Source organism: Scyliorhinus canicula, chromosome 5, assembly GCF_902713615.1.
Source record: "Scyliorhinus canicula chromosome 5, sScyCan1.1, whole genome shotgun sequence".
Lineage (NCBI taxonomy): Eukaryota > Metazoa > Chordata > Chondrichthyes > Carcharhiniformes > Scyliorhinidae > Scyliorhinus > Scyliorhinus canicula.
The window spans coordinates 222,523,535-222,543,906 of NC_052150.1; the positions used below are offsets into that span (position 1 = coordinate 222,523,535).

At 55.3% G+C, this 20,372-nt stretch overlaps 1 protein-coding gene across 1 annotated transcript in view; it reads right to left on the reverse strand.

Moving 5' to 3' along the window:
- The window catches only part of cyldl (cylindromatosis (turban tumor syndrome), like), a 59,047-nt gene that overhangs the window by 5,774 nt on the left and 32,901 nt on the right, over nucleotides 1–20,372 (reverse strand). The window contains exons 9-14 of the mRNA XM_038798579.1: nucleotides 19,366–19,457; nucleotides 17,330–17,396; nucleotides 14,511–14,643; nucleotides 11,870–11,978; nucleotides 7,759–7,877; nucleotides 544–754 (exon numbers count right to left, since the gene is read on the reverse strand). Of these exons, the coding sequence (XP_038654507.1) occupies nucleotides 544–754; nucleotides 7,759–7,877; nucleotides 11,870–11,978; nucleotides 14,511–14,643; nucleotides 17,330–17,396; nucleotides 19,366–19,457 (731 nt within the window). The remainder of the gene's footprint in view (nucleotides 1–543; nucleotides 755–7,758; nucleotides 7,878–11,869; nucleotides 11,979–14,510; nucleotides 14,644–17,329; nucleotides 17,397–19,365; nucleotides 19,458–20,372) is intronic.

A 20,372-nucleotide genomic window follows, 5' to 3' on the forward strand; every position in this document is an offset into this window, starting at 1 on the left:
GGTAATAAACGGGGATAGGTGAGGAGCTCCCAAGTTAGGGAGCTCTTTCGGAGCGTCGGTGCGGACCCGATGGGCAGAATGGCCTCCTTCTGCACTCCAGGGATTCTATTATTCCATGAATTACTCCTCAGCGGACAATCCGCTCATGCCAGGAATCAGTCCGGTGAACATTTGCTTCACACTCGCCACTGGAAGTCCAGCAAAAATGTGGCTCCCCTGGCTGAGGGATCCCCAACGCGGGGTTAGAATGAAGGGCCAAGATGAGGAGAACTTTCTTCACGAAAAGCGTCACGAATCTTTGGAATTCTCTATCCCAGAGAACTGTGGATACTCAGTTTCTGGGTATATCCAAGGTTGATAGATTCTTGGGTAATAAGGGAGCTAAGGGATTATGGGGATAGCACAGAAGGTGAACTTGGGTAGAAGATCAGTACTCTGGGTGCGGCCTCGCCAATGCCCTGAATAATTGTAGCAAGACTTTACGTTATCTGTTTTGCATTTTGTTATTGTTCTATCCCGGGATTCGAATTCCACAGTCCTCACCGTGTCTGTCGGACATGCTGTCGAAGAACATCCACTGACGGTCTTCAGGCCCGTATTTGATGAACGACACGTAATGACTGGTCTCGATGCAGAGCACGGCGAAGAGCTGCATCTTCTCCCGTGGCACCATCGCCTTCCCAGTGCGTGCAAACTCGACCGGGCAATCGAGCTTCATGGACCTGTGGCTCCGTCTGGAGGAATGGGAATGTACCTGCGTTATTCGGTGGGGGGGGGGGGGGGGGGGGGGAGGAAATAAAAGACAGGAGGGAACGTTAGATCTAGGAATTCCGTTGTCCTCGGAGGAATAAAATGGCTGACAAGAGATTTAAACCATGGCTGGTCTCAACCAAAACAGTTGAGGTGTGGTGAATCAGTTGCTATGGTGATGAGGGTGCTTCCAGAAGCCTGTTACCCATCATCGCAGGTTGAATGATCTCCACACCTCTGCCACCAATCTATCCAGTGTTTAACTCTGTTCATCGGGGATATTGATCGGGGGTTCACTTGTGTTCCTATGCATATGGGCAGGCTAACAGTGTGGTTATTGGCTTTGGAGCTGCACGATTATAATGTGCATCTGTGTTTTAATTCAGGCAAACAGAAAGGCCCAAAAAAAGACCCAATTTGACAGAACCTTCCCCCCCCCTAAAAATACCCAAGGTGTTGACAATCTGAAATAAGGGAGAAAAAAAAATCTCAGAAATACTCTGGCAGTATCTGTGGAGAGAGGAACAGAGTTCATGGCCGTGATTTAACCAAATGGGAACGATGTCCCATAGCGAGCACGTTTTACCGCGTGTCTCCTGGTGCTCACAGCTGCGAGAAACACAACACTCTCTAACGTGACTCAGGTTAGATGCAGGGCCTCAGTGGGGAATGTGCCATTGGGGATAGATCCCCACGCCTCGGTTACCTCAGGGAATTGCATATTAGAATGTTCACAAATAGCTGCCTCGTTGCCGACAGGTAAAAGGTAAAGTCACCATAGTTCCGGGTGACCATAGGCCGCTTTCCCCTTTGAGGGGGGGAGGGGGGGAGCTGACTGGTGGTGATTTAACCTGAGGATCACCACACCTCAGGCAAGGGGCAAGGTTGAGGAGGCGGGGCCTTCATGAATAACCTCAGCCGGTTCGGGAATTGAACCTGCACTCCTTGCCTCGATCTGCATCACAAACCAGCTGCCCAGCCAACTGAGCTAAACCTGCCCCCTACACGTTGTAAAATAATTACATTTCAAAGTTATTTAATTAGCTGCAAAATGCTTCGCAATATCCAGAAATCATAATGTCCAAAATTGCCCTTAGTGTTGGGTGGGGTTACTGGGTTATGGGGATAGGGTGGAGGTGTTGACCTTGGGTAGGGTGCTCTTTCCAAGAGCCGGTGCAGACTCGATGGGCTGAATGGCCTCCTTCTGCACTGTAAATTCTATGTATAATAGGCACAAGTCAGGAGTGTGATGGAATACGCTCCACTAGCCTGGATGAGTGCAGCTCCAACAGCACTCAAGAAACTCGACACCAAGGGGCGGCACAGTGGCGCAGTGGTTAGCACTGGGATTCCGGCGCCGAGGTCCCAGGTTCGAATCCCGGCCCTGGGTCACTGTCCGTGTGGAGTTTGCACATTCTCCCCGTGTCTGCGTGGGTTTCACCCCCACAACCCAAAGATGTGCAGGTTAGGTGGATTGGCCACGCTAAATTGCCCCTTAATTGGAAAATAAAAAAAGAATAATTGGGTACTCTAAATTTAAAAAAAGAAACTCGACACCACCCATACTGTCAGAGTTTTACAGCATGAAAAGAGGCCCTTCAGCCCGGTCTGTGCTGGCCATCTAGCACCTAACTATTCCAATCTCATTTCCCAGCACTCGGTCCGTAACCTTGTCTGCTATGACGCTTCAAGTGCTCGGCCGGGATTCTCCCCTACCCGGCAGGGCGGGGGGTCCCGGCGTGTTGGAGTGGCGCCAACCACTCCGGCGTCGGGCCTCCCCAAAGGTCCGGAATTCTCCGCACCTTTAGGGGCCAAGCCCTCACACAGAGAGGCTAGGCCCGTGCTGGAGTGGTTGCCGCTCCGCAGACCGGCGCAAACGGCCTTTGGCACCACGTGCGACTCCCGCCCCCGCCGATTCCCGGGTGGCGGAGAATTCGGGCCACGGCGGGGGCAGGATTGACGCCGGCCCCGGGCGAGGGGTCGGAGAATCCCGGCCCTCATCTAAATGCTTCTTAACTGTTGTGAGGGTTCCCGCCTCTCCCATCCTTTCAGGCAGCGAATTCCAGATTCCCATCATCCTCGGGGTGAAAATATTTTCCTCAAATCCCCTCTAAACCTCCTGCCCCTTACCGTAAATCTACGCCCCCTGGTTATTGATCCCTCCACTAAGGGGAAAAGTTTCTCCCTATCTACCTGATCTATGTACTTCATTGTTTTGTACATCACAACCCCCCTGAGCCTTCGCTGCATCAAGGAGAACAACCCCAGCCTGACCAGCCTCTCTTCATAGCTGAAATACTCCAGCCCAGGCAACATCCTGGTGAATCTCCTCTGCACCCTCTCTAGTGCAATCACATCCTTCCTGTAATGTGGTGACCAGAACTGCACACAGCACTCTAGCTGTGTCCTAACCAGCGTTTTAAACAGCTGCAGCATAACTTTATTGCTCTTATATCCTATGCCTCGGCTAATAAAGGCAAGTATCCCATATGTTTTCTCAACCATCTTATCTTCCTATCCTGCTGTCTTCAGGGATCTTTAGACACGCACCTCAAGGTCTCCCTGGTCCTCTATACTTCCTCATGACCTCCCTTTCATTGTGAATGCCCTTGCCTTGTTAGTCCTCCCAAAATGCATCACCTCACACTTTTCAGGCTTCAATTCCATTTGCCACTGTTCGGCCCGTCTAACCAGCCGGTCTATATCTAAGGCTTTCCTCCTCACTATTTACCACACTATCAATTCTTTTTTTTAGATAATAAATTTAGAGTACCCAATTCATTTTTTCCAATTAAGGGGCAATTTAGCTTGGCCAACCCACCTACCCTGCACATCTTTGGGTTGTGGGGGTGAAACCCATGCAAACACAGCATGGGGCAGCACGGTAGCATTGTGAGTAGCATAATTGCTTCACAGCTCCAGGGTCCCAGGTTCGATTCCGGCTTGGGTCACTGTCTGTGCGGAGTCTGCACATCCTCCCCGTGTCTGCGTGGGTTTCCTCCGGGTGCTCCGGTTTCCTCCCACAGTCCAAAGATGTGCAGGTTAGGGTGGATTGGCCGTGATAAATTGCCCTTAGTTTACAAAATTGCCCTTAGTGTTGGGTGGGGTTACTGGGTTATGGGGATCGGGTGGAGGTGTTGACCTTGGGTAGGGTGCTCTTTCCAAGAGCCGGTGCAGACTCGATGGGCCGAATGGCCTCCTTCTGCATTGTAAATTCTATGATAATCTATGAAACACAGGGAGAATGTGCAAACTCCACATGGACTGTGACCCAGAGCCGGGATCGAACCTGGGATCTCGGCACCAGTGCTACCACTGCACCCCACCAATTCTATCGACACCTGCAAACGTACTGATCGGTACACTACAAAACAGCAAGGGACCCTTACCAATCCCAGCGGGACACCACTGGACACAGGCTTCTAGTCACAAAAATAATCTCCGACCATTGCCCACTGCCACTGAGCCAATTTTGGATCCGATCTGCCGAATTGCCCTGGACCCTATGGGCTCTTACCTTCTTCATCACCTTCTTAATCAATCTCCCACGCGGGACCTTATCAAAAGCCTAACTGAAGTCCATGTAGACTACATCAACCACACTGCCCTTATCGACACACCTAGTCATCTCCTTGAAAGATTCAGTCAAATTTGTGAGACATGATCTCCCTCTGACAAAACCACGCTGACTGTCCTTGTTTAATCTTTGCCTCTCCAAGTGGAGATTAATTCTGTCCCTCAGAATATTTTCCAATAACTTCCCTACCACTGATGTTAGACTCACTATAATGACTTGGTTTTTCCCTACTTCCCTTCATGAATGATGATACCACATTACCTTTCCTCCAGTCCGCTGGAACCTCACCTGTGGCCAGAAAGAATTAAAATTAACATCAGAGCTCCTGCAATCTCCTCCCTTGCCTCACAGAGCAGCCGAGGATACATCTCATCTGGGCCTGGGGATTTATCCCCCACCCTCAAGCCTGCTAAAACCGCTAACACCTTCTCCTTCTCAATGCTAATTCTGTTATATCACAGTCACCCCTCCCTGCTTTCTATACCAACATCGTCCTTCTCCACACTGAACACAGATGCAAACTACTGGTTTAATACCTCACCTACGTTGTTCAGGTCCACACACAGATTGACTCTTTGGTCCACATTGGCCTGATTCTTGCCCTGGTTACCATCTTGCTCTTAACACACCTTTTCTAAGCCTTTCACACTTTGCCTACCCAATTAATATTGGGGAAGTTGAAATCCCTTTACCCTATTATTTTTACACTTCACTGATATCTTCCTACATATTTATTCTTCCATCTCTCCCTGACTGTTGGGGCGCCTATTATACACTTCGAGAAACTGATATTGCTCGGAGTGTAGCAACTCATCAGGGCCGGGATTCTCCCCTACCCGGCGGGGCGGGGGGTCCCGGCGGGACGGAGTGGCGTAAACCACTCCGGCGTCGGGCCTCCCCAAAGGTGCGGAATTCTCCACACCTTTAGGGGCTAGGCCTGCACTGGAGTGGCTCCAGCTCCGCCGGCCGGCGCGAACGGCCCTTGGCGCCCCACCAGGCGGGGCAGAAAGGCCTTCGCCGGCCGGCGGAAGTCCACGAATGCGCCGGTGCGTCAGCGGCTGCTGACGTCATACCGGCGCATGCACAGCGGAGGGGGTTCTCTTCCGCCTCTGCCACGGTGAAGGCCATAGCGGTGCGGAAGAAATAGAGTGCCCCCACGGCACAGGCCCGCCTGCCGATCGGTGGGCCCCAATCGCGGGCCAGGCCACCGTGGGGGTACCCCCCGGGGTCAGATCGCCCCGCGCCCCCCCCCCCCCCAGGACCTCGGAGCCCACCCGCACCGCCAATACCGCCGGTACCAGAGGTGGTTTAATCCACGCCGGTGGGCGAGGCTCGTCAGCGGCGGGACTTCGGCCCGTCGTGGACCGGAGAATTGCCACGGGGGGCCCGCCGACTTGCGCGGCGCGATTCCTGCCCCCGCCGATTCCCGGGTGGTGGAGAATTTGGGCCACAGCGGGGGCGGGATTGACGCCAGCCCAGGGCGATTCCGCATCTGATGCTGAAGCTCAGAAATCCGGCTCTCAAGATGGTCGAACCGGTGGTACTTCCCGTACCTGTGGTCATTCAGATAGTACGGAGCGTCCAGGAATTCCCACATACTGCAGGCCGTACGAAACACGGGTCTGAGTTCCCCAGTCATACTTTTTTGCTTAAACAACCTGGAATTTATTCCAATTCCAAGTAGAATATCATTTAAGTTATTTTTTTCAAAAGCTCGAACTATTACTTTTATTTAATGTTGCTACAAATGGGAGGGAAATAACTTACCCACTACCTATCAATCAGCTCACTCCCCTGTAGCCTCTACTCTTACAGCAGGGCAAGGCCACTTTGAAGAGCAAAAAAGTTAGAAAGCAAAAGAGCCAAAAAAGCACCTCCCTCCCCTCGGCTCCACGTTCCCATCTTGCTTCAAATTCCCAAATATACTCACTGGCTGTTTCTCACTCAGGTGATGTCTCTCCCGGTGTTTGTGCGCCAACAAAGGACAAAGCAGACCCCTTGATTCGCACCCTATCCACCACCTTTTTTTTTCTTTTTTTTTAAATTTAGATTACCCAATTCATTTTTCCAATTAAGGGGCAATTTATCGTGGCCAATCCACCTACCCTGCACATCTTTGGATTGTGGGGGCGAAACCCACGCAAACACGGGGAGAATGTGCAAACTCCACACGGACAGTGACCCAGGGCCAGGATTCGAACCTGGGACCTCGGCGCCGTGAGGCCGCAGTGAGCTACTTACTGCGCCACCATGCTGCCCCGATCCACCACCTTTAACATTCACTTCCTCCCCCACCGACGCACAGTGGCAGCCGTGTGTATCATCTACAAGATGCACTGCAGGAACCCGCCAAGGCTCCCGAGGCAGCACCTTCCAAACCCACAAGTTTTAGCAACTAGAAGGACAAGGGCAACAGCCTCCCTGAACAGGCGCAGGAATGTGGCGACGAGGGGCTTTTGAAGGTGACTTCATTTGTTTCAACAGACACTTGGGAACCCCACCACCTGGAGGTTCCCCTCCAAGTTACTCACCACCCTGACTTGGAAATATATCGCCGTTCCTTCACTGTCGCTGGGTTAAAAACCTGGACCTCTCTCCCTAACAGCACAGTGGGTGTACCTACACCTCAGGAACTCCAGCGGTTCAAGAAGGCAGCTCACCACCACCTTCGCAAGGGCAATTAGGAATGGGCAATAAATGCTGGCCTAGCCATCGACGCCCATGATGTGTTGGGTAGGCTGGGTCTATGTGGACTGCGTTTGATGCAGTGTAGAGAGAGACAGGCTTCCAACACTTGATGAGATGCAACACAATTTTATTTAACATCTAACTATATTACATGCTGAAATGAAATGAAATGAAAATCGCTTATTGTCACGAGTAGGCTTCAAATGAAGTTACTGTGAAAAGCCCCTAGTCGCCACATTCCGGCGCCTGTTCAGGGAGGCTGTTACGGGAATCGAACCGTGCTGCTGGCCTGCCTTGGTCTGCTTTCAAAGCCAGCGATTAGCCCTGTGACCTAAACAGCTTAACTGTGGGCTGACACTATGCTGACTTGACTGGAGACCTGAGGCTAGTCTGACCAGACTAACTGACTGCCACATGGTGTTTGTTCTAGTTGCTGCTCACGAGCTCTGACTGTCTCAGAGGCTGGATCCCGAGAGAGCGGGAAAACTGGTGCCCTCTGGCTTTATAGTGGTCGTATCCTGTCTGGTGATTGGCTGCTGTGTTCTGTGTGTTCACTGGTCATCCTGTGTGTCAATCACTGCCTGTCCGCACTCCATTATATACCTGGATGTATATTATGACAGCCCACATCCCGTAAATGAATTTAAATATAATTGACTGATCTTGCAAACCTGCACAGTCCGATCCCAAGTAAAGCAGGAGCACTGATTTGCAGAGTACAGGATGGGGCATGGGTCACATACCTGATGCCAGCACATGTCACAGTATTGTTTCAGTCCTGTTTTCGAAAAGAGTTTGTCCTTGAAGCACTCTTCACATTCCTGAGTGGCCAGCTCCCCGCACAGGCAGCATTCCCTCGGACCTGCGGGGGGGGGGGGGGGGGGGGGGGGGGGGGGGGGGGGGGGGGGGGGAGAGAGAGAGAATACGGTTCAATTCCTCCCAGCCAGTGTTATTCAGTACGCCAGGTTAACAGCCCATTCCTGAAGCCTGGAATTCCCTGTCCGCGAACATTCCCCTCAGGGAGGGAGTTGAGCTGCAGAATTAAGCTGGGGTCGTGCTCCGTGGGGCAAAGGAGATTGAGGGGAGATTGGATCAAGGTGAACAAGATTGTGACATGTTTGGATAAGGCAGGTGAGGCAGAATGGATGGTGCTGCACAGTGGAGGAAGCGGAGGAGTGAGGCGAGAGGGAGAGGTAAGGTGAAGTGAGGTGAGTGGGGGTGAGTTGAGGTGAGTGGGAGTGAGCTGAGGTGAGTGGGGGGTGAGTGGGGGTGAGTTGAGGTGAGTGGGAGTGAGCTGAGGTGAGTGGGGGGTGAGTGGGGGTGAGTTGAGGTGAGTTGAGGCGAGTGAGGAGGTGAGTGGGGGGTGAGTTGAGGTGAGTAGGGGGTGAGTGGAGGTGAGTTGAGGCGAGTGAGGGGGTGAGTAGGGGTGAGTTGAGGTGAGTGGGGGGTGAGTGGGGGGTGAGTGGAGGTGAGTTGAGGTGAGTGAGGGTGAGTAGGGGGTGAGTGGAGGTGAGTGAGGGTGAATGGGGTGGTGAGTGGGGGTGAGTTGAGGTGAGTGGGGGTGAGTGAGGGGTGAGTGGGGGGTGAGTGGAGGTGAGTGAGGGTGAGTGGGGGGGCTGAGTGGGGGTGAGTGGGATGGTGAGTGGGGGTGAGTTGAGGTGCGTTGAGGTGAGTGGGGGGGTGAGTTGAGGCGAGTGAGGGGGTGAGTGAGGGGTGAGTGGGGGTGAGCTGAGGTGTGTGGGGGTGAGCTGAGGTGAGTGAGGTGGTGAGCTGAGGTGAGTTGAGGCGAGTGTGGTGGTGAGCTGAGGTGAGTGGGGGTGAGTGGGGATGAGGGGGTGTTGGGGTGAGTGGGGGTGAGTTGAGGTGAGTGGGGGGGTGAGTTGAGGAGTTGTGGAGTTGAGACGAGTGGTGGGTGAGTTGAGGCGAGTGGTGGGTGAGTGGAGGAGTTGTGGAGTTGAGGCGAGTGGTGGGTGTGTTGAGTTGTGGAGTTGAGGCGAGTGGTGGGTGTGTTGTGGAGTTGAGGCGAGTGGTGGGTGAGTTGAGGAGTTGTGGAGTTGAGGCGAGTGGTGGGTGAGTTGAGGAGTTGTGGAGTTGAGACGAGTGGTGCGTGAGTTGTGGAGTTGAGGCAAGTGGTGGGTGAGTTGTGGAGTTGAGGAGTTGAGGAGTTGAGGCGAGTGGTGGGTGAGTTGAGTTGAGGCGAGTGGTGGGTGAGTTGAGGAGTTGTGGAGTTGAGGCGAGTGGTGGGTGAGTTGAGGAGTTGTGGAGTTGAGACGAGTGGGAGTGAGTTGAGGAGTTGAGACGGGTGGGGGTGAGTTCAGGAGTTGAGGTGAGTGGTGGGTGAGTTGAGGAGTTGTAGAGTTGAGGCGAGTGGTAGGTGTGTTGAGGAGTTGAGGAGTTGAGGCGAGTGGGGGGTGAGTTGAGGAGTTGTGGAGTTGAGGCGAGTGGGGGTGAGTTGAGGAGTTGAGGCGAGTGGTGGGTGAGTTGAGGAGTTGTGGAGTTGAGGCGAGTGGTGGGTGAGTTGAGGAGTTGTGGAGTTGAGGCGAGTGGGGGTGAGTTGAGGAGTTGAGGTGAGTGGTGGGTGAGTTGAGGAGTTGTGGAGTTGAGGCGAGTGGGGGTGAGTTGAGGAGTTGTGGAGTTGAGGCGAGTGGTGGGTGTGTTGAGGAGTTGAGGAGTTGAGGCGAGTGGGGTGAGTTGAGGAGTTGAGGTGAGTGGGGGTGAGTTGAGGAGTTGAGGCGAGTGGGGGTGAATTGAGGAGTTGAGGTGAGTGGGGGTGAGTTGAGGAGTTGAGGCGAGTGGTGGGTGTGTTGAGGAGTTGTGGAGTTGAGGCGAGTGGTGGGTGTGTTGAGGAGTTGTGGAGTTGAGGGGAGTGGTGGGTGTGTTGAGGAGTTGTGGAGTTGAGGGGAGTGGTGGGTAAGTTGAGGAGTTGTGGAGTTGAGGGGAGTGGTGGGTGTGTTGAGGAGTTGAGGAGTTGAGGCGAGTGGGGGTGAGTTGAGGAGTTGTGGAGTTGAGGCAAGTGGGGGTGAGTTGAGGAGTTGTGGAGTTGAGGCGAGTGGGTGAGTTGAGGAGTTGTGGAGTTGAGGCGAGTGTGTTGAGGAGTTGTGGAGTTGAGGCGAGTGGTGGGTGTGTTGAGGAGTTGAGGCGAGTGGGGGTGAGTTGAGGAGTTGAGGCGAGTGGGGGTGAGTTGAGGAGTTGAGGCGAGTGGGGGTGAGTTGAGGAGTTGAGGAGTTGAGGTGAGTGGGGGTGAGTTGAGGAGTTGAGGCGAGTGGGGGTGAGTTGAGGAGTTGAGGCGAGTGGGGGTGAGTTGAGGAGTTGAGGCGAGTGGGGGTGAGTTGAGGAGTTGAGGCGAGTGGTGGGTGAGTTGTGGAGTTGTGGAGTTGAGGTGAGTGGGGGTGAGTTGAGGAGTTGTGGAGTTGAGGCGAGTGGGGGTGAGTTGAGGAGTTGTGGAGTTGAGGAGTTGAGGTGAGTGGTTGAGGAGTTGAGGAGTTGAGGCGAGTGTTGGGTGAGTTGAGGAGTTGTGGAGTTGAGGCGAGTGGGGGTGAGTTGAGGAGTTGTGGAGTTGAGGCAAGTGGGGGTGAGTTGAGGAGTTGTGGAGTTGAGGCGAGTGGGTGAGTTGAGGAGTTGTGGAGTTGAGGCGAGTGTGTTGAGGAGTTGTGGAGTTGAGGCGAGTGGTGGGTGTGTTGAGGAGTTGAGGAGTTGAGGTGAGTGGGGGTGAGTTGAGGAGTTGAGGTGAGTGGTGGGTGAGTTGTGGAGTTGTGGAGTTGAGGTGAGTGGGGGTGAGTTGAGGAGTTGAGGCGAGTGGGGGTGAGTTGAGGAGTTGTGGAGTTGAGACGAGTGGTGGGTGAGTTGAGGAGTTGAGGTGAGTGGGGGTGAGTTGAGTAGTTGTGGAGTTGAGGCGAGTGGTGGGTGTGTTGAGTTGTGGAGTTGAGGTGAGTGGGGGTGAGTTGAGTTGTGGAGTTGAGGCGAGTGGTGGGTGTGTTGAGTTGTGGAGTTGAGACGAGTGGTGGGTGTGTTGAGGAGTTGAGGTGAGTGGTGGGTGAGTTGAGGAGTTGAGGAGTTGAGGAGTTGAGGCGAGTGGTGGGTGTGTTGTGGAGTTGAGGAGTTGAGGTGAGTGGGGGTGAGTTGAGTTGTGGAGTTGAGGCGAGTGGGGGTGAGTTGAGGAGTTGAGGTGAGTGGTGGGTGAGTTGAGGAGTTGAGGAGTTGAGGCGAGTGGTGGGTGTGTTGAGGAGTTGAGGAGTTGAGGCGAGTGGTGGGTGTGTTGTGGAGTTGAGGAGTTGAGGTGAGTGGGGGTGAGTTGAGGAGTTGTGGAGTTGAGGCGAGTGGTGGATGTGTTGAGGAGTTGTGGAGTTGAGACGAGTGGTGGGTGTGTTGAGGAGTTGAGGAGTTGAGGTGAGTGGTTGAGGAGTTGAGGAGTTGAGGAGTTGAGGAGTTGAGGCGTGTGGGGGTGAGTTGAGGAGTTGAGGAGTTGAGGCGTGTGGGGGTGAGTTGAGGAGTTGAGGTGAGTGGTGTGTGAGTTGAGGAGTTGTGGAGTTGAGGTGCAAATCAATTGTGAACAGTTCGAATTTCTGTCACCACCTGGCCTTCTGCAGATCACCACTGGGGTGGATGGTGAGAATGGGACTCCATCCAGGGGATATGTTCATGTTTCTCACCTTAAGCCATTGGCTTGGCCCCTCGCTGAATGCCAGGGCGGGCAGACAGAGCCGGCCCACTGGCTACTCCCTCACTAACCCCACCCACCCCCCTTACCCGTGACTCCCATTTACGTGCCACCTCCCCTACCCCGAACCACCAACACAATCACCCACGCCCCCACCCCGTGCCAAGCCACAGACAGGGCCGCCCGCTCCTACATACTGTCGCACAGCAGGTCAGTGATGTCGAGCTCCAAGGATGGGATGATTTTCTCAAACATTTTGTAATTCTTCCCGAAGCGAGGCATCTGGATTATGAAGCAAGACGGGACCTGAGGAATCAAACAATTCATTTTACAGCAGGTGGACCTGAGGGGTCAGACGGACAAACCTCTGAAAATGGCAGGGCAAGTTAAACCGGCTGTGAAACAAAACCTGAGGGCTTCTAGACTCTGTCAATAGAGGCGTAAAGTACAAAAGCGAGGGAGTTATGCAAAAGGGGCTGGTTTAGCACAGTGGGCTAAATAGTTGGCTTATAATGCAGAACGAAGCAGCAGCGTGGGTTCAATTCCCGTACCGGCCTCCCCGAACAGGCGCTGGAATGTGGCGACTAGGGGCTTTTCACAGTAACTTCATTTGAAGCCTACTTGTGACAATAAGTGATTATTGTTATTATTATTAAACATATAAATACCACTTGGGAACAGAGGGAAGCGACTTAGTGAGCGCTTCAAGTCCGCTCACTCGTCCGGTTAGGCTACGGTGATATGTACCTTAACCCCCCCCCCCCCCTGACCAACCTTGCTTCATTATCCCTTACCAACCCAAAATCTGTCAAACCTGAGCTTTGAAGAGTTGGATTGACATCCGCCCTCAACAACTTTTGTTGGGGGGGGGGGGGGGGGGGGGTTTGTAAATTTTGAAGAGATTTGGCTGTTCCCGTACCAGGAACACAGAATGCAGGAAGGCAGCAAGAAATGAGGACGGGCAGCGGCTTGTTGGCCTTTATGGCAAGGGGATGGGAGTGCAGGAGTAAAGAGAGCTTGCTGCAGTTGGACAGGGATTTGGCGAGAGACGTTTTGGAATAGTGTGTGTGGTCCTGGTCTCCATCAGAAAGGATACACTCGCATTGGAGGCCGTTACAGCGAAGGCTCACCAGATCGGTCCCTGGGCTGAGGGGCTTGTCCTATGATGAGAGATGGAGTCAATTGGGTTTATATTCTCTGGAGTTGGGGGAATGAGAGACAATCCCATTGAAGCCTACAGGATGCTAAAGGGGCTTTAGAGGGTGGACACCGAGATTGTTCCCGTTGGTCGGAGAATCTAAAACAGGGAATAGGATCTCAGGCTGAGGAGCCAATCATTTAGGACTGGAGATGATGAAAATCTACTTCACCCACAGAGGATTGTGACATTCCCCATTATTCAATACACTTCATTACAATAATCAGAATAATAATCTTTATTATTGTCACAAGTAGGCTTACATTAACACTGCAGTGAAGTTACTGTGAAAAGCCCCTAGTCGCCACATTCCGCCGCCTGTTCGGGTACACGGAGGGAGAATCCAGAATGTCCAAATTACCCAACAGCGCGTCTTTCGGGACTTGTGGGAGGAAACCGGAGCACCCGGAGGAAACCCACGCAGACACGGGGAGAACGTGCAGACTCCGCACAGACAGCGTCCCAAACCTGGAATCAAACCTGGGAACCTGCCACTGTGAAGCAACAGTGCTAACCACTGTGCGACCGTGCCACCCTTAAGGCTGGGGCCGGCAGATTTTTGGCCTGGTAGGAAATTAAGAAAGGTGGGCTGCGGGTGGGAAAGTGGAGATGAAGTCCCAGATCGGCCGTGATCTTATTTGACTGGAGGAGCAGGTTTGACAGGCCGTCTGGTCTACTCCCTGCTCCTGTTTCTAATGCTCTTGTGTTCCTTGCTATCTACCCGATCAAATAGTTCAATTACATCATTTGTAATCTTGGATACCCAAGGAAACAGTGTGTGTCCTGCCAGCGCCGGCCCTAGGGTTGCTGGCGCCCCAGGCAAGCTGAACTTCAGCGCCCTTCGGGGGGGGGGGGGGGGCCGAGGCGGGGTGGGGTGGCCGGGGCCGGGGCGGGGGTGGGGCCAAGGCGGGGGCGGGGCTGGGGCGGGGCCGAGACAGGGCGGGGCCGAGGCGGGGGGGGCGAGGCGGGGGGGGGGGGTGGGGCGGAGGCGGGGGCGGGGGCGGGGGCCGAGGCGGGGTTGGGGGGGGCGGGGCAGGGGGTGGGGCCAAGGCGGGGGCGGGGCTGGGCTGGGGCGGGACGGGGCCGAGGCGGGGGGGGCGAGGCGGGGGTGGGGTGGGGCCGAGGCGGGGCCGCGGGGCCGAGGCGGGGGGGGCGGTGCGGGGCCGAGGCGGGGGGGGGGCCGAGGCGGGGGGCGGGGCCGAGGCGGGGGGGCGGGCCGAGGTGGGGGGGGGTGGGGCCAAGGCGGGGGGGGGCGAGGCGGGGGGGGCCGAGGCGGAGGCGGGGGCCGAGGCGGGGGCGGGGGCCGAGGCGGGGGGGGGGGCCGAGGCGGGGGGGGGGGGGGGGGGGCCGAGGCGGGGGGGGGGGGCAAGGGAGGGGGGGGCCGGAGGGGGGTGCGGAGGGCGGAGGGGCGGACGGAGGGGGGGGGCCGAGGGTGCCGCCCTGGGGAGGGCGGCCACCGCGCATGCGCTGGTTGGCACCGGCCCAACTGCGCATGCGCGGGACCCGAGTCTCTGGCGCCCCCTAACACATGGCGCCCCAGGCGACTGCCCGAGTTGCCGGTACCTTGGGCTGGCCCTGTGTCCTGCCTCATGGTTTTATCCCTAGAGCCCCAATAACATAGAGACTGACAATCCACTCACCTCAGTCAGTTTGAGATGATTACTGTGGAAGGAATGTTCCACTAACTGCTGTACTGTGGGAACGATAAGATCATCATCCTTCTCAATAAAAACCTGGTGGCAGTAACACTCCTGCTCCTTCTGACCTGGCGACCTGGGGAAACAAGAAAATAGACCGGTTACCTTCACAGATTCCGCTGTCATGGCGATATGCAGAAGGTGCAGGACCCAACACGGCACTATCTACACCATCTGCAAGATGCACTGTAGGAACCCGCCAAGGCTCCTTCGGCAGCACTTTCCAAATCTCCGACCCCGACCCTCTAGAAGGACAAGAGCTACTGATATCTCGGAACCCCATCACCTGCAAGTTGCCCTCCAAGTCCTTCACCAACCTGATTTGGAAATACATCGGCCGCTCCTTCACTGTCTCAGAGTTAAAATCCTGGAAGCCCCTCCCTAACAGCGCTGTGGGTGTACCTACACCTCGGGGACTGCAGCGGTTCAAGAAGGCAACTCACCACCACCTTCTGAAAGGCAACTAGGGATGGGCAATAAATGCTGGCCTAACCAGCGATGATTCCACTAAGCGTGGAGCCCCCCCCCCCCCCCCCCCCCCCCCCCCACACCGCACACAAGCCAGTCCCTTTAAATTATTGTGGGTTTGCAGTTAATGCATCCAATAATTTAAAGGGGCCATGAACTTAAAATTGTCTGGCATTCCAGGTGGAAATTAGAGGGAATGTTACTTAATAGAACATAACAGCGCAGTACGGGCCCTTCGGCCCTCGATGTTGCGCCGACCCGTGAAACCATCTGAAGCCTATCTGACCTACACTTGGCAGTGATGCCAGATGCTGGGAGTGACGGGGACAGATCGCTCCATTTACACCTCACACAGAGTGCCGGGGACGAGACCCAAACCCCAAACTCACCTTGGGGACGATATCAGTCAGAGAGGATGGACGGGTACGTCCTGGTTACTCGCCTGTCAGGGATGCTCACTGCATTAGCTGGGGTAGCCGGGGTAACCAGGGTAACGACACGGTGAGTGTTAGATCATCCGTGTACTTATTCAATAGCGGAGCAAGCCTGAAGGGCTGAATGGCTTATTCCAGCTCCCATTCCTTATGACCTTATGCTGGGATTCAGGATACAGTCTGGGTGTCTGTTCCCAATCACAGTCCACACCCTTGTGGAAAATGGCCACCATGTAGACACAGCCTAACAGGCTGAAGGCAGGACTCGTCTCTCTTGCTGCCCCCATCTCCCCACCTCACCCCTCTGCCCCTTACCCCTAACCCTTCCTCCCCACATTTCCACTCCAAACCTCTGGTTCTCTCCAACCCCCCCCCCCCCTCATAACCCCTCCCCCCATAACCCCTCCCCCCTCAAACACTGTCCCCATCATCCCCTTCCCTCCAGCCCAATTCTCCTCATCCCTCCCCCCTCATCATTCCCCCTCCCTCCTCCCACCAACTCAACATTTCTCACCATCGCCCTAAAACAGGGGCAACACTTCTTTCAGTAATTCAGTTGCGAAATATGGGCGATTACCAACAGTTGGGAGAAGGAGCGGCGGATGGGGGTGGAAATGGTGAACGGGGCGGGGGGGGGGGGGAGAGGTGCTGAGGAGTTGTGGAGAAGCAAGTGGATTCTCCGGAGCACGGGAAACAATTGTAGAGCTGGACAAGGCTGAGGGGGGGTGGAGGGACAGTGAGTGAGGGGGTCGAGGGGAGAGTGAGTGAGATCGGGGCGGGATTCTCCCCTACCCGGCGTGACGGAGGGTCCCGGCGTAGAGGAGGGGCGCCAACCACTCCGGGGACGGGCCTCCCCAAAGGTGGGGAATTCTCCGCACCTTTGGGTGCCAGCCCCGCGCCGGAGCGGTTGGCACCAAAAGACTGGCGCAAAGAAACGGCGCCCCCGGCAGCGGGGCTGGCCGAAAGGCTTTCGCCGGTCGGCGCATGCGCGATGTGGGTTTCTCTTCCGCTTCCGCCATGGGGGTCCGATTGCCCCCCACCCCCCCAGGATTCCGGGGGCCCGCTCGCGCCGCCGATCCCGCCGCCACCAGAGGTGGTTCAAACCCCGGTGGCGGGAGAGGCCTCCCAGCGGCGGGACTTCGACCCATCGCGGGCCGGAGAATCGCCGCAGGGGCCTCTCCGATCGGAGTGGCGAGATTCCGCCGCCGCCACTTTCCGGGTGGCGGAGAATTCTCGATTCTCCGACCCTGCTGGGGGTCGGAGAATTTCACCCCAGGAGTGAGGGAGATTTGATTTGATTTGATTTATTGTCACATGTACTGAAGTGCAGTGAAAAGTATTTTTCTGCGGCGAGGGAACGTACACAGTACGTACATAGTAAACAAGTGAATAATCAACAGAGAACATTGACAAATGGTACATCGACAAACAGTGATTGGTTACAGTGTGGAACAAGGGGCCAAATAAAGCAAATACATGAGCAAGAGTAGCATAGGGCGTCGTGATGAGCGAGATCAGGAGTGAGGGGATGAGGGGAGAGTGAGGGAGATCAGGAGTGAGGGGGGCCGAGGGGAGAGTGAGGGAGATCAGGAGTGAGGGGGATGAGGGGACAGTGAGGGAGATCAGGAGTGAGAGGGGCCGAGGGGAGAGTGAGGGAGATCAGGAGTGAGGGGGATGAGGGGAGATCAGGAGTGAGGGGGGCCGAGGTGAGAGTGAGGGAGATCAGGAGTGAGGGGGGCCGAGTGGAGAGCGACTGAGCTCAGGAGTGATTGTCACAGGAGAATGGGGGTGGGAGTGGGGAGGGTGTGGAGGGAGGGACAGCGACAGGTAGAGGGGTTATGTCTCCAGTCAGGTGCTCACTTCAGTTTGAGTAATGGCTCCAGTCCCAGAACGTGCTGCATGATGACAGTGAGGAACTCCTCCGGATCTGGAAAGATAAAGTAAAGTTCTCATTACTGTTTAGTCCCGATTCACTCGCTCCTCATTCCTTGCCCCTGAAGATGTTGACTCCTCGCTGGAGTGTCTCCCGTCCACCCCTCTAGTCTCACCCCAACTTCAAGCACGGGCACAGACTGAGTGCAACCGGCTTTTCCACCACATGTTTTGATCTTGGTTGATCATTCGTGGTGGCAGCGGAGGGGGTGTGCGTGGCTTGCAGTCATTTCACCTCATTGAGGCGAAGGATACTGAGGCAAACAGTGTCGCTCTCCTCTGAATCCGAAGGTCGTGGGTTCAAATCTCCCTCCAGAAATATGGGAGCACAAAACTCACAAGTAAACATTTCAGTGCCAAAGTGAGAGAGTGCGGCACTGTCAGAGGTGCCGTTTTTCAGATGGTACATGAAAGCGAGGCCCCGTTTCCCCTCTCAGGTGGGTGTAAGATATCCCCTGGTTCTACTTGAAGAAGAACAACAAGGGGTTTCACCCTGGTGTCCTGCTCAATATTTATCCCCTGATTTAACCTGAGGGTCACCACACCTCAGGTGAGGGACAAGGTCGAGAAGGCGGGGCCGGTACGGGAATTGAACTCACGCTGCTAGCCTCGCTCTGCGTCACGAACCAGCCGTCCAGCCAACTGAGCTAAACCAGCCCCCAGTGCATTTGATGCAAATCACATGGGGACATTGAGGTTGCGAAAGGTGCTCTCTGAACACGTTTCCTTCGTTTTCAGCAAAGCTCGGACAGGCAGGCAAGGAGGTAGTCACCGGGTTAGTAACCCAGAGGCCCCCAGGCTAATTAATGCTCTTGGGGGGGGGGGGGGAATCACGGCTTCAAATCCCACCACAGCACCTCGTGGAAATTTGAACTCAATTCAGAAAATCCAGAATTATAAAGCCAGTCTCAGAAATGCTGAAATGTGAAACAATTGCTGTAAAAACTCATCTGGTTCACTAATTCACTGGGTTGGGCACGCGGTAGCACAGTGGTTAGCACTGTTTGCAGTGTTTAATTCCTCGAAGAGGTACTGCTCCTCTCTCTGACGGGATTAGCACATTATCCTTGTCCTTCCATTCCGCCCCACTTCCTCCGCCCGCCTCTCCAACTATCTCTACCTCTCTTCAGTTCTGAAGAAGAGTCATACGGACTGGAAACGTTGGACGGGATTTTCCCACCAGTAGGACTTCCCAGTGACTGCACCCCTCATCGCTGGGAAACCTGGGACCCGGCGTGGGACCATAATTTCCCGCCGGCGTGGACAGCCGGTAAATCCCGCCTGTTAATTCGGTTTCTCCCTCCTCAGGTGCTGCCAGGCTTTGAAGGCGGGATTCTCCAATAATGGGGCTATGTTCCCCACGCCGGCGTGAAAAATGGCGCCAACCACTCCGGGGTTAACGGCCCCCAATAATGGGGAATGCTCCCCTTCCTAGGGGTCTAGGTCGGCGCTGGAGTTGGCCCCCGCAGCTCCAGCCGGAACGGAATGGCCGGCGAACATTCGCGCATGCGCAGGGGTTCCCTTCACCGTGCCGGCCCTACGGGCAATATGGCAGAGCCCTACAGGGGCCCACCGCGGAGGAACAGAGGCCCCCCCCCGCGTCCAGCGGTAGGCCCCGATCGTGGGCCAGGCCCCCCGGGGTCGCATCCCTCTGGCCCCCCCCTCCAGGACGGTCCCCGCACACTAACCTTCCAGGTCCCGACGTGTGGACCCCGAGTAACCCACGCCAGCGGGTCTCGGCCAAACCCGTCGGCCACTCGGCCCATCGGGGCCTGGCGCGGGGTCGGAGAATCCTGGCCTGACTTTTCCACAGCGAGCTGGTTGACCTCTAACTGCTCTCTGACACTCAGTTTAAATGCTGGCCTAGCCAGCGATGGCCAGATGCCATGAAAGAGTAAAGAAGAAAAAAGGCAACTGTCCAACACCAGTGAGATCCGCAGGACCGAATAACCCTTCGCACTGACCTTTCTCCTCGTTGGTAAATCCCGCACAGTAGCCGCCTTGTGTCAGCTCCTTCCTCAGGTTCATCACCTTCTTACAGTCCACAAACCCGTGTCTAGTATAGACAGACAGAACATATCATTGCACTGATATTAACTAATCACACCCTGCAATGTACCCTGCGATGTTCTCACAAGACCATTCAGCCCATTGCATGTGTGCTGGCCCTCTGCCGGGGCATTCCACCTGGCTCCACAACTACCCTCCCCCACCCTGAGACACCCACCCCACCCTTCCCCCCTACACCTAACCCTCCAAATTCTTCCTTTCCAGGAGGCGCTGCAGCACAGTGGTTAGCACAGTTGCTTCACAGCTCCAGGGTCCCAGGTTCAATTCCCGGCTTGGGTCACCGTCTGTGTGGAGTCTGCACGTTCTCCCCGTGTCTGTGTGGGTTTCCCCCGGGTGCTCCGGTTTCCTCCCACAGTCCGAAGAACGTGCAGACTCCGCACGGACAGTGACCCAGCAGGGAATCGAACCTGGGACCCTGGCCCTGTGAGGCCACAGTGTTAACCACAATGCTGCCGTGCTGCCTCCTGTAGTTACCGACACTCCTGCCGGTGGAGCCAGCTTCTCCTTATTTACCCTACCAAAACCCGGAATTATTTTGAGCCCCTTAACCTTCTCTGCTCCAAGGGGATCAATTCCAGCTCCTCCCGTCCCTCCACATATCTGAGGTCCCTCATTCTGGTCAATCGTCTCTTCACCCTTTCCCGAGACCGCGACATCCTTCCTAGAATCCGGTGCCCAGAATGGAACACAGTGCTCCAGCCTCTGACCTAACCAATTGTTTAGTGTGGCCTGCTAGAAGGGAAAACTAGTTAAACCTGGTGAGTGACTGGTACTATCCCGAGCTGGCCTTGTTTGCCGTCAATGGGACTCCCGTGTGGGCTCCTTGCTTTTCTACGCGAAGCCTCGGTTTGTTAAACAATACCATTTGCCTATTTGTTTAAAGAACAAAAACGGCCTCCCA